At 38.6% G+C, this 15,294-nt stretch overlaps 1 protein-coding gene across 3 annotated transcripts; it reads right to left on the bottom strand.

The window, feature by feature from the left end:
- Window positions 1-975: 975 nt before the first annotated feature.
- Window positions 976-15,263, bottom strand: CYB5A (cytochrome b5 type A). Of its 3 annotated transcripts, XM_080611064.1 has the most exons (5): window positions 15,052-15,263; window positions 7,249-7,377; window positions 5,607-5,636; window positions 3,008-3,042; window positions 976-2,139 (listed from the first exon to the last, which is right to left on the bottom strand). In XM_080611064.1, exons 1-5 carry the CDS (start codon window positions 15,193-15,195, stop codon window positions 2,061-2,063), a joined length of 417 nt encoding a protein of 138 aa, XP_080467190.1. In that variant the 5' UTR covers window positions 15,196-15,263; the 3' UTR covers window positions 976-2,060. The 3 variants fall into 3 exon arrangements, with proteins under 3 accessions (XP_080467190.1, XP_080467191.1, XP_080467192.1); XM_080611065.1 differs by lacking the exon at window positions 3,008-3,042; XM_080611066.1 differs by lacking the exons at window positions 3,008-3,042; window positions 5,607-5,636.
- Window positions 15,264-15,294: the final 31 nt, after the last annotated feature.

Raw genomic sequence — 15,294 nt, 5'->3', positions numbered from 1 at the left:
CTGCTGATGTGAACATAATTACCACAGTCTGAAATTCTTGGAGGAAAAAAGATAGATAGGTTAAGCTTTATAAAGTTGCTGGCTTGAGTCCCCCTTACCTGCCCACCTACAAATGTGAGCCTGAATTTTCTGCTGGTTTTTAAAACATTTAAGACTCAAAACTTGATTTATGAGTCTAAATACCAAGTCTGAGTTAATCTGTGCTTTTAAAGGTCGTCCATAAAAAGCCTGAACTTTTAAACTCTCCTTCACCCCATTCAGAGGGAAAGCTAAGGCAAAACCAGAACAAAGTAAGTTGATGCTAGACAATCCCAAACACTCGCATTTTTACTGCAAGTTAAAATTTTCAAGGTAAAGTTTATGGGCTTTACTGTAAGTATAAACCAAGTCTGACAGCACACATGAACACAAGACTGAGAGATACTAAACACTTTCACAGTTGAAGGTATGAGACACCCTTACTTGCTATAACAGTAAAGGAATTACCAAAGAATTCCTGTATTGATATATTCCTACTATGCACAAGACAATCTCCTGAAGGCACAGCACTCCCCCTCCCCCATTTTTCTATTTTTTTTTTAAGTTCATGTTTATAATGTACTATCTTTCAATATGATTTGAGTTGATACAGGGCCTAACCTCCATGCTGCATCTTCCCTGGTGTTGCCAAGAGGCAGCCCTTGAAATAGTGTTTCAAGTTCTGCTGAATGTCAGGAAGGCAAGAGCTTGCACGGCCAAACCACTGCTAAGTCACTAGCTAGTGCTGAGGTCACAGTAATGAAAGTGCTTATCTACGCTAACTGCTCCATAACACACTTTCCCACTTTTTACATGCAACTCCTCTGTATAAAGAACATACCTTGACTCTTAGCATGCACCATCAAACAGGTATTCTGAGAAGTGTCTCACTATGCAAAAGCATCCTGCCAAGGCCTTCAGAAATATCTTCCATTAATGTATTTGAGCCAGCAAAAGTAAGCAATTAAACTTTTATTCATAATCATTTACATATGACTAAAAACATTCACCACAAAATGCATACTTTCAGTTATCTTGTATTTAGCAATGAAAATAGTAATCTCTTCATAGTAAAGCACCAAGGAGTACATCATATAACAGTCAGAGACAGATTCCACATTATCAGTTTTTCCCCCATCACAACGCACATGACAAAGCTGAAGATTTTATAAAAAGTCTAAAAGATCCAGAACAGACTCCAGAGTCACCTGAGTCCTTGGCAGGAACAGTATTATTTAGTAGCAGTTACATTTTTCTGACTTTTTTTTTGCAAGAGAGCTACTTTTCACAAAACCGAGACAGACACAATTATGCCAAACATTGGGGTTCATATTTCACTGGGATTTTTTTAAATAGCAGTCAAACAGAACAGTTGGCTGTAGAGTACCTACACCAACTGTGAGAGCAGATGTCAAGAGGAAAAAAAGTAAAAAAAAAGTAAAAAAAAAAAAAAAAAATAAAAAAAATATAAAAAAAAAAAAAAATCAGCTCATTATAGCTTGACAGGTGCCTGTAAGCAGTTGGGCCCTACCAAGACCCACTACACCACTCAGCTTTTTCCATTATGTTTAATTAGCAATTCATTCAAACATACTACATTTAAGACAACAACATGGTTTTTTAAGTTAAGTTGCGTACATGGGCAAATACCTGTACACAGTTTTGGTAGTTATTTAAAGCTGTAAAATTTATATGTAAAGGGGAGTCCTATGGACCCCATTACAGACTAAAGAGAATTTACCATGATCAGTGTTACATACAGAACAATATTCTAATACAGAAAATAATACAGTTATCAAGTAATTCATTAGGGAGTACAATTGTTATACAAAAAGAGAAATGCTGCCTTTTCATCACTTCAGAACAGCAAATAAGAAGGCAACATTAGGAAAAGTGCACAGCAGAAAAGAATGGTTCAGTTTTCCAAAAAAGTGGATTTTTTTTTTCTTCAGACATCAGCCTTTTATCTGGAAACATATTGGATGAGGATTGTTTATGCTGTCTCCCAGCTCAATCTCTTGCGCTGGTTCTCAGTAAGGCAGTTACTCTGACATATAGGAATGATACATCAGGGCCACGATGATTGCTGCTATTGCCGGGATCACCCAGTTGGACCATGAACTAGAAGGAAGGTTTTGAAACAGCAGTTTAGGAAGTGACAACCAGCAAGTCAAAACAAACAAACAAAAACTTCTAACAAAAAATATCATTGCTTACAGAAGTCCTTTCTCCCCACACCAACAAATACTCCAAAGGTAGGGCAGCAAAACACCTGGCTGGCCACTAACACTCTAGCCAAGTAAAAAAAAAATCTTGTACTGTTAAGGCCTGATACGGGAGCTTACAAGAAGTTTGCTTACTAGAGTAAAACTCTAGTAAGTAAGCAACATTTAAATCATGGCATGCTGCCCAGAGCATCCTGCATTCAAAAGCCATTCAAGCAGCACATCACGTGACACTTCCAAGCACCCAAGCTCTCCACTGACAGGCATGGAACAGTCCTCTGACATTTCAGCAAAAGCAACTGTCAGCAGGATATAACTTTATAAAGTTTGATTCAGTGGTGTTTCAAAGTGTTCTTCCACCACCCCAATTCTGACAGACTTCTCTTCTTACAGGCATAATCCTCTTATTTCCTACAAGTGTTTCTACAAGATTTGCTACAAGTGTTGCAAGTAAGGTGTCCATGTCAGTAAAAAAAAGTCAGGCAGGGCACCAAACATCTTCTATTCCCCTGGCAGCCCCCAGAAATGAAAGCTTGTGAGACATAAACCATTTGGTAGATGCTGAAAGAAAAATCTAGCTAGTAAGCCAACATGCTTGTAAAGTGGTACACAGATGCCAACTTGGACTTCATGTAAAACAGAAATGTTCATGCATCACCCTCTGACATCTAAGCTTCCAGCAGATAGCAGCTATTCAGCTTTCTAAGCTTCAGAAACATGATCATGAGGAACTTCCAAGTTTGACACCAGGTGTCATACTATACCTGGAATTGGACTGAACAGTAGTAATAAGAGGTTCCTGGAAAGCAAAGCATAAAAAGATACATCAGGCAGACATCCCACTCCATCATCACTACCCCCTCAATTTTTCAAGACTCATTGTCATGGTTTATGCCTAGCCTGCAACTAAGTACCATGCTGAAAACAGGACACTCATCAACTGCAATAACTTTAAAACCAGCTCTGTGCATTGCATTTGGAAAGCATTTTCTCAGAACTCCCGTAACAGACTGTTGTCTTAGAAACCAGCCAGCAGCAGTTTCTGTATCAACAGAAAAAAAAATAAATAAATAAATAAATAAATAAATAAAAAAAATCGCCACAAAGAATTTTGTCCTAAGTTTTCATAAAGCCAACTTCAGCCTAAGGTTACATATGAAAAGTTCTAACTGCCTAAAGGATCTCTTACTTGTCTAAAATCTAATTGAAAACACTCTGAACTAATACACAAACATTTCCTTTATCAAATCTACATTAAGAAAGCTACTAATTGACATGTACAAGGCTTATTAAACTCAGTTTTTTTTAGTGTGGTCTTTCAGATAGCTTAAGCATCAGTCAAATTATAGCTGTTTCCAATACTGATTTGGACTCCTTGTTCAGTTTCCACAGGAAAAGTGCTACAAGATCAAATCCCAGTTAGGTACATGTGCACAATTTATATGAAGACTTATTACTTTGAATATTACTAACTGCACATCCCCCTAGTGCATTTATAAGATCCAAGCATTCAAACTGTACTTCAATTTCCATCACTGAAAAATTAGTTGCTCCAACATAAATGGACTGCAAATATTCTGAAAGAGCAAGATTACCAACACCCTCTCATGGGTTCAAACAGCTACTTTTGGAAGCACCCAAATCATCACAGGTTTAGATGTAACCATGTTTAAGAGTAGGGCACAATGATTACATCTATATTGGTGTTGTGAATATCTCCATGAAAAACTAACCCCAAAGCCAAAGAGTACGGAACAGCTTGTATCCACACTATCAAGGCTAACACCTCCTACAACAAACAACCTGTCACATCCAGGGCCAGGGGATGCCTCCCCCCTCACCAAGACAGTAAGAAAAATACAGCGCAACTCATCAAAACTTGTTTTTAAACACTACCACACTGGACATGTACACTGGGGGTACTTTAAATACAGTGCAAGGACAAGGACATTTGAAAGCACAAGGCCTTTTGACTGCTTCTAGAGAGCCAAGGCACAGAGCTGAACCTGTCACACTGCCCCCCAAGAGAACAGTGCAAACTGAAACTATCTTATCAACTACACCCACACATCCTGCTGAAAGAAAGTGCTCCAGCTTCCTTCAGGAAGGATGGAAAACATACATGCATTGTAGATAACTACGACCAGCATTAAACAAGTGAATAAGCCAAACAGCAGCGTGGTAAGAAGTCACTTGGATCTTAACTCCCTTATGGCCACCATGCTCTGGCTGAGCTAATATTCTAATTACTTCAGTTTAGTAAGTTCCCATGAGCTTAATCAATGGATTGTACACTACAACTTGCACTGGGCAGTCCATTTCTTAGCTGTGTTTATCCTTGCTATTCTTACATCTTAAGTGTAAGCTGCCCTGAATTTCAAAAGGAATCCAAATAGCAGATGTTATTCTTGGTGGGAAAAAGATCTGAATTCCAGTTACCACTTTATTTCTTATTTTTATTTGTATACTAGTTGCAGTCCTTAATAAAATTAATAATTGCTATAGCAAACATTTCAGTGTATTTTTTGTTTCCATCCCTTTAGCTTATTACTTTTTAAAAAAGCAGTCACTTTTAAGATCTTCCAATAATACTTAACAATGGTAAGATCCTATTCCTACTGCACTTCACCTAAAAATAATATTCAACTATTTCCTAATTGCACTGCTGCTGTTCTGCCTGCCCTAAGCAAACATCCTCTATCCACACAGCAGCAGGAACTGTACAAATTAATCCCTGAAGCACTTGCTCCTTTAAAAGACATCTGTATTTTATTAGTTTTACAGCTAGTGCCAACACAACTTTATTCTATTAAAGATAGGAAAAAAAAAAATAAAATAGAAAACAAGTGCAATACTGCACTGACAGAACACTGAGTAAAATCTACCAAAACAGTCAGGAAGCAAACAGTGTTTTCACCTTGAAAAGGGTTCATAATTGCAGATTAACTGATCTATAATACAGCAATCAAATGCCTCTACATTCTCTCTACTAGTGTTAACAATATATTAAGCATCACATTCCCCCTAAAAAAACCCACTTAGTTTAATCCATTCTGTCTATAAACTGATTTTTTTTTTCTTTAACTGAGTACTAGAAAACCATTTGCTGATTCTAGACTCACCTTTTTGCTACAGTGTAATGCCTTCACACTTAAAACCTCTTGGTTCAAAACCACACAAATAAGAAAACAACAGCTAACAGGAAGAATAATTTGAAGCCATATTAATAGGTTTAAGATATTACTGACTTAAAACATTACATTTAAATCAAGCTGAATTATTTTTGCCTCCAGGGGTATACCATTTACAGACACTACACCCAATGCCTAGAAGAAAAAACGTGGCATTTCAAGAAACACTTACTGGTCGTTTCTGAATCTTTGCTCTATCATCCTGCAGGAAAACAAGCAAAAAACATTTAGACAAAACCCCAAAGTATTAAAAAAAGTCACTAAATCCAGTTTGCAATTTATTCTGAATGAAACAGACTTACAAAAGACCAAATATCAATGTATGATTCTGAGCTAACACGAATAAGATCACTTGCTTAAATAATACTTCCTAGTACGCAATAAAGAAGCAAAACCCACATCTCCAACATATTTCATTATTTCTTCTGCCCTTGTAAAAAATGCCTTTTCTTTTTTTGTCTCTAAACAGTACACATAACCTTAACTTATGAGTTGATTTCAATTGTATTAGCTTACTTTTGCCTAGTCTAACTCACATTATCGGGCAAAGTCATTTAACTAGTTTTGTCCAACATCCTGTGCAATGGTCCTAAATTCTATGGATCTTTCATAAACTCATAAAGTTTCACTTAAAAGTCACATTCATTACAAAACACCCAACAGTATATAATCTTAAAAGTGTTGCAATTATGCATTAAACTATCTTTTTGTTTCACATCAAATAAAAATAGGCACCTGTCAAACAAGGAAGAAATTGACTGGTAGCCAGGTTAAGAACAACTTTACTGGCATGAACTACTATCTGAACTAAGTAACAACCCAGTAAGGTTGCAAATGTGCAGAGCAGAGTTATTTCATATTAAGGGAAGTTGCATTATTAACATTTATCAAGAGATGACCTAAGAGACACATGATCAGGAATATTACTGTGAAATATGCTACTCGAGACAGTGATATTTACTTGAACACAAGACAGAACACACACAAAATGAACAGAAGAGGGAAAGAGAAGAGGCAGGGATGGGCAATAAAGTAGAACAGATGGGCACATTAGGAGCCTAAACCTCTAACAAGTGGTTTCCAACTATTAAGATGCAGGAGAGATTAAATAAGGCCTATCTGAAGGAAGCCAAGGCAGCAGCTCTGTAGCTAAATGTAAATCCTTAAAACCTTGAGGCAGGAGAAAGGTGTTTGTTAGAAATATAGGAAATGGTAAGGACAGTATAGAAAAGAGGAAGTGACAGATGATCCAGTTGGAACTAATCATAAACCACCCTGACAACTACAACTAGGAACACTGAGAGGTCAAAACAGGGGAGCCAGAAAGAGAAGACAGAGCATCAAACTAAAAGTACAATACTTACAGTAGTCATTTTCTAAACATACAATCCTAGCTCTTCATATGTACTTTTAGATACAGATGGAGGCCTGCCATATATATTTACCATGACAAAATCAGCTGTTAGTATCATTCTGTGTACTGACATAAGAAAAGGTCTAGACATTCTGACATATCACCTTCAGGGGTTAGAAAGTCTCATTATATAGCTTACAGGGTACACCAGAAATGGCATGACTCCATATTTAGTTTATTCAAGAATTATGCTGTAAAATATTTCAAAGCAGCAAAATTTTAGATGTGACCATCCTTATGCTACGCTAATCAAATACTTTCATACTTGGGGAACCTATCTCCAGCCCAGGCCCATCTACAACTAGTGGTTTTCCTTTATTCTGAAGTAAATTACTAGAGAAATAACTAGACACAAAACCACCACAGTAAACAGCAAGTAACCGTACTCTCACATACTCACCGGGTGAAGCTCCCCAACAATAAAGGTTTCTGACATTGCCCTTGCATCTGAGGAATGGCCAACATCTTCAAAGTTCTCCGTAGCATCTCCCCCAGCTTGCTCCCTGAGGACCTCTTCACCACCTGGGTGCTGCAATTTTTAATGCATTTGAATTTGTTACTGAAAACCATTCCACATTTAAAAACCGGAATTTCTTATTTTCTAAAATGTATTAAAACATCCTTGCAAAATCAGCTGCTAGACTTCTTGGTGTAAACATAAAGCTCTCCAGTTACTCAGAGAGGCTTACATACTCTCTGAAGCCAAATCCAAGGGAAGTTTCTACTCCATCAGCACAAAACAGTAAAAGGCATTACCCATAGCAACTAAAGCATTTAGAACATTATTAGATTCAGTCTTTTCATAGCTCAACCACTAAAGTTACATTCTGTATTCTCATTTCTGCAGGAAATGTGTGTTATTTTATCCAAAAAATGCCATACACACAGCAAGAGGATAAAAGGCAAAAGGTATAAGTTGCAGCAAGAATATTCCAAGTTGACATAAAAAAAGTTATTCATGAGAGCAATCAAGCACTGAAACGAGTCGGCAAGGGAGAATACAGCCTTCATCCTTTGGGGTTGCCTACACAAGGCACTAAGGATCCTGACCTTCAAGTTAATCCTAGTTTGAACTGGGGTATGGACTAGATAACCTTACAGGGTCCTTTCCAAAGGAAATTGTATGATTACCTAGTAAGTCAGCTACTCCAGAACTGTTTAAGCACAACTGAAAGCTCATACAACACACTAGAATAGCAATTTGGTTTTAGCAGACTACAGTATCTCAAAATTCCTTTGCTGACAAAACCCTCAAGATGTACAGAAACCATCTCCCAGTATCTCCCAATAACTCAAAACCATCATCACTCCCTTTAACCTAAGTCCCGGTTCTCCACTGACTTTTATTCTTCCCCAGCATTCACTCTGATATTGCTGGCAGTTCCACATTTCCAGCCAACAACTAACTCTGTACCTACTGCAAAATCTATCATATCTTCTAGTTCAGTGCATTTGCTCAGCATCAAGTTATTCACCTAACAGATACGTAACATGACATAAAAATTCACTACTCACCTTTTAAGTAGGAAATTGCTACATAAGCACCAGGAACAATTAGGTAAGCAAGTTGAATACACTTTAGTACTAGTGCCTTGTATTAAAGCAACCATGAAGTAAGTTCTAATACTTGACCAGTAACACAGGAAATAAGGCTTTGGAGCATCAATTCTGGTTTAGGGTCATCTTGCCTGGAGCATCACTGAACAGAGAGGCTATGCTAAAACAGTAGGTTAAAGAAATGGCATAAACATTCCTGCTAGTCTAGGCAATTCAGGTTAGAATTTACTTCACATTCGGCACATTAATTTCCTATCAATACTTCTCTTCCAACAAAAACAAGATTTCTTTATACAGATCAGGAGGACACAATTACTGCCAGTTTCCAGTAGTACCACAACTCCAAAACTCAAATCTTTGCATTAAAGGCAGACATTTATTTTAATAGTTGAAGTTGCCTTAAAAAATAAAAAAAATATAAAAAAAAAAAAAAAAAAAAAGAAAGAAAGAGGAAGAAAAACCCTACCACACACACAAAAAAACCTCCAAAACCAACCAACCAACCAAAAAAAACCACCCCTATGAAACACTTTAAAAAGCTGAGATACCACAGCCAGAACGGTAAGGGATGCCTACCATGACTAAGCAAAAGCAAGATTAAGCAAGTGATAAAGAGACTAGGCACAACAGCTGAGCCAAATAAAGGTTAGAAGAGTGCATGCAGAGTAAAGATTACACAAGCAGATGTGTAAATATGGCACGCTCACTAAAATCCTGCCCTTGAATCTATTCTGATAAGTATTCAGGGAAAGGACTAGACAAAAGTTGAGGGATCACTCAAGTTCAGTGCCTTGAAGCATATAACACATTTAAGAAACTGAACTTCAGTTTAACACGTTGTCACACATATTGCCACACTTAGGACTTCAAAGAATACCTGCAGTAATGTGAGGTTTGGGGGTTGGGGTTTTTTGTGGGTTTTTTTTTTAATATCATGCTAAAGGATTCCACTCCCCAAAACACACACAGAAAATTTATATATGTAGTATCTTCAGCAGAAAAAGGCAAAATTCCTTTAAAAACATACTTAAACAAGACATCAACAAGCAGAAAGCACCAAAGTTAAACTACCCATAAAGCACTAGTTGCATGTAGACTCGCATACATCTACTGCAGTGAAACCAAACCCTACTTGCACAAGTAGATAAAACACTAGTTACTCCAGCAAGTTGTCAATACTACATGGTTTACACTAGTTACTCCCAATAATTCACCAGCCGACTAAGTTGGTATCTCTCAGTATAACAGCATCTACATTAAAACTACTCCAGAGAGTACTTTAACCAGCTACCTGCAGGTTGCTGACTACAGAACGATCATATACTAATTTGTTCACAAATCCTTCTGTTGTGCCACTACGAAGAAATCACGTAGCTATATAGGCAACTTCACTGAGGCACTTAGCTTTTCTCTGTAGAATTAGTTTTTGGTTTAACTAGTAACTGATCCATCTGTCTATGAAACCACAATATTAGTGTCACCATAGTGACTGTGACCAACCAGCACACAGCAGCTGAAGGGGACAAGCTGCCTGACTTCTGCCACCACAGCTGGAAAACAGGTAGTATTTTTCCATTCACATCACCAAGACTAAATTAGATAATAATCAGACATAGCATTCTTCAGCTATATTGCAGATGACACTAGTAACCTAGTAACCTACTAGACACACATAAAAGTACTCTGAAAAAGTACTTTAAAGCTAAGCCCTTCTATTAGATGGTACCTCTGCATAAAGATGCAAACTTAAAAACCCTCTGCAAACAACTAGCATGCAATACAAGCAATAAATTAAAGAGACTTCACCTCCCTTAACAAAAGCGAGCAACTGTAACGTCTCACAAAGGGCAAGAAGTGACTTTTCTATCAAAAGCAGAGAATTTTCCATGGTTCACTGAGCTTCTCAAGGTTTGTTTATACAGGGTATTTGTTCACACTTCTGCCTGGTGAACAAAGATTGCTACCAGAATTTCTACTTTAATGAGGAGCCTCTGGACAGTCCCTGGAACTGAAGAGCCTGTTAAACTATACAGATAGCAACTTCTAAACTGAAATCCTGCTGATACAAATAACTGAAGTGTTTTGCAGGCAAAATAGTGGGTCAAAGGAAACAAGAAAGCTTGTGCTGATAAATTAAGCTAGTTCAGCTCATTCCTAGGATACTCACAATAAAGCAACATAAATATTTAAGTTACATGCATAACGTATCTGTACAGAGCCAGCACTAGTACATAGCATAGACTAATTCTTAATAGCAACACATTAGAAAGTTTTAGATAAGGCACACGAGCAGTTAAACTTGCTGCCCTCATCTGGGTCAGAAGTCAGTAATTACTTCACTCTGAACACCCGCCACCTCTTCCCCCTCTCACTAGTCATGCAACTTTTTCAGTATCATAGTTCAAGACTCTTATTAAAGTATAACTACCCTAACTCATAACTGCTCTAATGCACAATTCCTGGCCCCTCCCCATATGAGAGTCCATTTTAACTTTTAGTGAGATTAGCAACGGTCTGCACCAGTGGCAGTCTTGTAAATTCAAGTTTTGTTTTCTGCACTACAGGGAATGAGAGGCAGAGAGGGGCAGCAACAGAGCCAGGAACACCAGGATAACCTCAGCATTATTGTGCAAGACAGACAGAATAACCCTGTTTGTTTTCAGACTGCATGAAAGTGGCCTTAAGAGAGTCCCCAAATTATTTCCATCTTGTAATTAAGTTATAGGATAGAAATTCTGTACTCATGAAAAATTTTAGAAGCCGGGATCTTTTACGAGTGTATTTTTGAAAACCAACATTAGGGTTTTAGATAAAGTACAGAAGAAATGTCCCATAACTGGGTGCCCATTTCCCCATTTCCAATTACAGCTTGCAGTGCCTAATGTAAAAGAGTGCTAAGAAGTGCTATTTTTCCATAGCATTTGCAAATTCTCCCGCAACCATAATCAGAAGTTAGGGAAGTGACAACGCTAGTTTTAATTCTTATACTGCAAGGTTCTGCAATAAAAACTCACAAAATATACTGACAGACCTCAAAATGTGCTAGTACCAGTACCCTTCACTGCAAGCTTTTAGTACCTTCCATGTTTAAACTAATGACATTACTCCTGCACAATATCATTGTACTGAATGAATGCAAGTTATTGGCACACAGTGGACAGAACTTTTTTCATTCTGACAGTAAAACAATATTTGCTTTTCTGCAGTTTGAGCAGCATGACTAAACAAATTTTGTGGGAGCTGCCCATTCTGTTTAGAAACAGTGCTGTGAAAGCTCAAGTTCATACTTCCTGAAAACCCATTTTCATTGGCCATTAATGTTTTTGCTAGATTGAGACAACCAACAACTGAAATAATAAAAGTCTGCATTAGATCAATTTAAGACACATACCACAGTTTCTAGAACAAAAGATTTCTCTCAGATAGAGAGACTTTCCTGTTCTTGTTAGCTTCTCTGCCTTATTTAAGGAATCCAAACAAATTCCCACAAAAGCCATAGAGAAGACTCTCACCACAATGGGAAGCAGATCAAGATTCTTATTTTTATAGACCCAGCTACTCTTATTTAGCTCATGAGATGTCAAAGTTTGACTAGTAGAATTACTTCATGAGTCCATTGACATTTAATAGTTAAGGTATGTTGGTAATGCTCAGCAGTATTAATCATATATGTATTTATCAGCAATACAGATATAGCCATAGAGATCCTGCTGTGATTAAACATAAATTTTCCTTTAAATGACACAGAACCTGAAACTATGGAAACATTTCACAACTTTTCTGTAATACAAGTCCAACAGCCTTTGAATGAAAAAGCTGATATACAAGTTTCTGTTTTCAAGAATAATTTTTCATACCAAGAGCTTTCAGATACTGAACTGCAAAAGCCAAGACCTCTTGATTTCCTCTTCTAGAGAGCATACTTTGATAACCAAAGAAAATTCAGAGACATATATTCAAGTTATAAACTTTGCCAAGATCTACCATTTAAAAAAAATACACATGTAAAAAAAGCAGTTGCTAGAATCTTCATCTTCAGTAATCCCTAAGATAAGGCATCAAAATACATAATCCTTTCTTTGTCCAGCACTTCATATGTATTTCAAAAGACTTTTTTTCAAAAGCCTTGTCCTCAGAAACCAAGCCAACATGGTCACACTATGTGATGCGTCCACTCCTCTTCAGCCTCACCACTCCCAACACATACACATCACCACCCTCAGTCCACTTATTATCCAGCTTCAAAGAAATGTTCAGAGGCTGATGGTTCCCAAGAACCAAACAAACTTTTCTAAACATCTATAAGCTTTCTAAACAGACAACAGCTCCATTGCAGCACTATAGTGGAGTGAAAAGCAGCAGCATACTTTCACTTATTAGACATGAGAGCATGCACTGTAAATTTTTCAACTTCATAACCAGTAAGAAAATATTTCCATAGGGTAATGCAGTGGCCGGAAGGACTGCTTGCTGAATTAAGAAATTGAGCCAGGGAAGTAAGCTTCTGTCCCCAGTTCTTGACTCCTTAGTCAACTGATACTTTTACTTAATACTTGGAAGAAGAGGACTGAGGTGATGCTTTAGCAGAGCATCCTCTTTACTACTACTAGACTTGTCCTAGTAGCCTACATTTAATTCTTGAAATATTTTAAGCTTTTCTACTCCTACAAGGAGCTGCAAGAAGCAAAATCAAGTTTAACCAATAATGCTATTGAAACAGCTAATGTAATTCCTACTTCACTGAGAAATATTTACAGTAGTCTGGAACAAACCAGCAAGAGGCTAGCTCCAATTTCTCCTCATCTATCACAGGCAAATGCCTCAGGGCATCTTCACGGTGTCAAAAGAATTAGCACATCACTTGAAAAATTAACCAGGTATCAAAAGCATATATAAAAAAAAAAGTAGTAAAAAAGTGGTCTATTTTATTCTAACTGTTCCATACCAAAAGTCACCAACACAAGAAACATGACAGTACCAAACAGCTTTCCTTATGAATGTAGCTTCATTTAAATACTTTGTTGAAAATTGTCATCCAACCTCATTTATTGTCTCAGAATAAGACTCAGGAATTTCGGCTCCAAACACAGCCATATTCTATTGAAAGCTCTTTAGAGCAAGAAAAAAAGGTTAACCCAAGCGCATCAGACATCCCACAGTTGTCAAAACCACAACTATTAACTGCTTACAGGCAAGATGAATTCTTTTGATAGGCTGCTGAATTAGTAACATCATCCTGAAAGCTGCAATGCAGACTTTCTTGGAGAAATCTGGTACATAATGCCTCTTAATAATAACAACCAATTTCATCACATGTACTGAAGGAAGAGGCCATCAGCTTCCTTGTGCAGCTACTTACATCCAAAAGCTCATAATGTTCGGCTGGATTTTGTCAAGTGTGGGGCTTTTTTTTTTTTCCCTTGTGTTGTGTTCAGCTTGGAGTTCTCTGTGTGTGTGTGTGTGTGCGTGATTTTCCGCTCCCGCAACTGATCTGGAAGCACTTACACAATTACATATCAACCAAAACTAATCAAGTTTTCAAAAACAGCTACTTCAATTTTCAGGGCATAAGAAAAACTGTATTCTCCACCAGGCCATCTATAATTAAATTGGCCTTTCCTGAATAACCAAACAAACACTTCCATAACTAAATGATAAATCAGACCTGGGACAGAGCTAGCTGAAAAATAATCAAGGAAGAGTTAACAGATCAATTTCACAATACTGCCTCACTGAAAAGCCAAATTGTGCTGACACACAGCTAAAGATTGACATACTGTGTCAACATTGCCTTTTAAAAACGGCTTGTCCACCTCTTATTTCTAAAATTCTCAATTTAAGTTTTGAATTTTAAGTTTATAACCACAAAAATCAAGATGGTGCTGCAGAGCTACTTAGGTTTGAACTCTGCTTCTTAACCAGATGCTAGACCTTTGCAGAGAGTGGATAATGGGAGTGAGAGAAAACTTAAAAGTTATCACTACTTGCACAATAGCTGCATTTCTGAATCTCCACTGAAGAATGTTTCAGACGAAGAACTAAAATGCCTCTTTGTTAACCATGACTATCAGCGTTTACATCAGTTGTTCACCATCAGTAAGTGATAAAAAAAAAAAAAAATCAATCGTTAACCAGAGAAGGGGAACAAAACCAAGCAAAGGCATTCCACCTGATCACATATCCACGAAGAGTGCTTTGGGACACCAGCAAGGGCACAAAGCCTCCGGGGTACTGCAGTTCATACCATGACAGAGAGTTTAAAGGCAGGTGAAGGGAGCGAGCAGTTCCTAGCAGCAGGTTACAAGCAGTGGCGGACAGCGTGCCCGGCACACGCGGGTTTTGGCTGCCCCAGCGGGGGCGCCTGTAGCATAACCCGCCGTTAGGGACTCCCTCGCGCGCCCCCAACGGTTGCCGGCCCCACCGCCCTCCAGCCCAAGGCCTGCGGCCGCCACACTATCGTCTCAACAGCACGACCGTGGCAAGCAGGCGGCAGCATCAGGCTGTGCCGCGACCGCCTCGCACCCGCCCCTCGGGGAAGACCGCCGCAGGCCCGCAGCGGGCTGCAATCCCGGCCACACAGCGGGGAGCTAGCCGGCGAGCCGGCATCGCCCCACCAGACTCCCCTTTTCCCTCCCCGGGCACCCACCTCATCCAGAAACTTAGTGAGATCGTAGATGCGGTGGTGCAGGATGATCCAGGTACTCTGGCTGTTGTTGTGCTTCTGCACCTCCTCCAGCCGGTAGTACCGGCCCCGCCACGGCTCGCTGCCGGCCTCGCTGGAGCCTACCATTTCCCTGTCGCGCAACACTGACTCCCTACCAGACTACAACCCCACTCCCCGACACACACTGACCTGAGCCCCACTGCAAGCCTATCACCGCCCGCCCCC

The sequence above is a fragment of the Psittacula echo genome (genome assembly GCF_963264785.1).
Source record: "Psittacula echo genome assembly, chromosome: 2".
NCBI classification, from domain to species: Eukaryota; Metazoa; Chordata; class Aves; order Psittaciformes; family Psittacidae; genus Psittacula; species Psittacula echo.
Note: the sequence above shows the minus strand (reverse complement) of the source record. Positions and strands in the feature narration are given on the sequence as shown.

Bases quoted from the DNA above. Each gene is read 5' to 3' on its own strand.
- CYB5A (XM_080611064.1), bottom strand. From the start codon at position 15,195: ATGGTAGGCTCCAGCGAGGCCGGCAGCGAGCCGTGGCGGGGCCGGTAC. The intron at 7,378-15,051 runs GTGGGTGCCCGG...TAAAAATTGCAG, and splicing joins TCACTAAGTTTCTGGATGAG to CACCCAGGTGGTGAAGAGGT. The intron at 3,043-5,606 runs GTAAGTGTTTCT...TTTGCTTTCCAG, and splicing joins CAAAGATTCAGAAACGACCA to GAACCTCTTATTACTACTGT.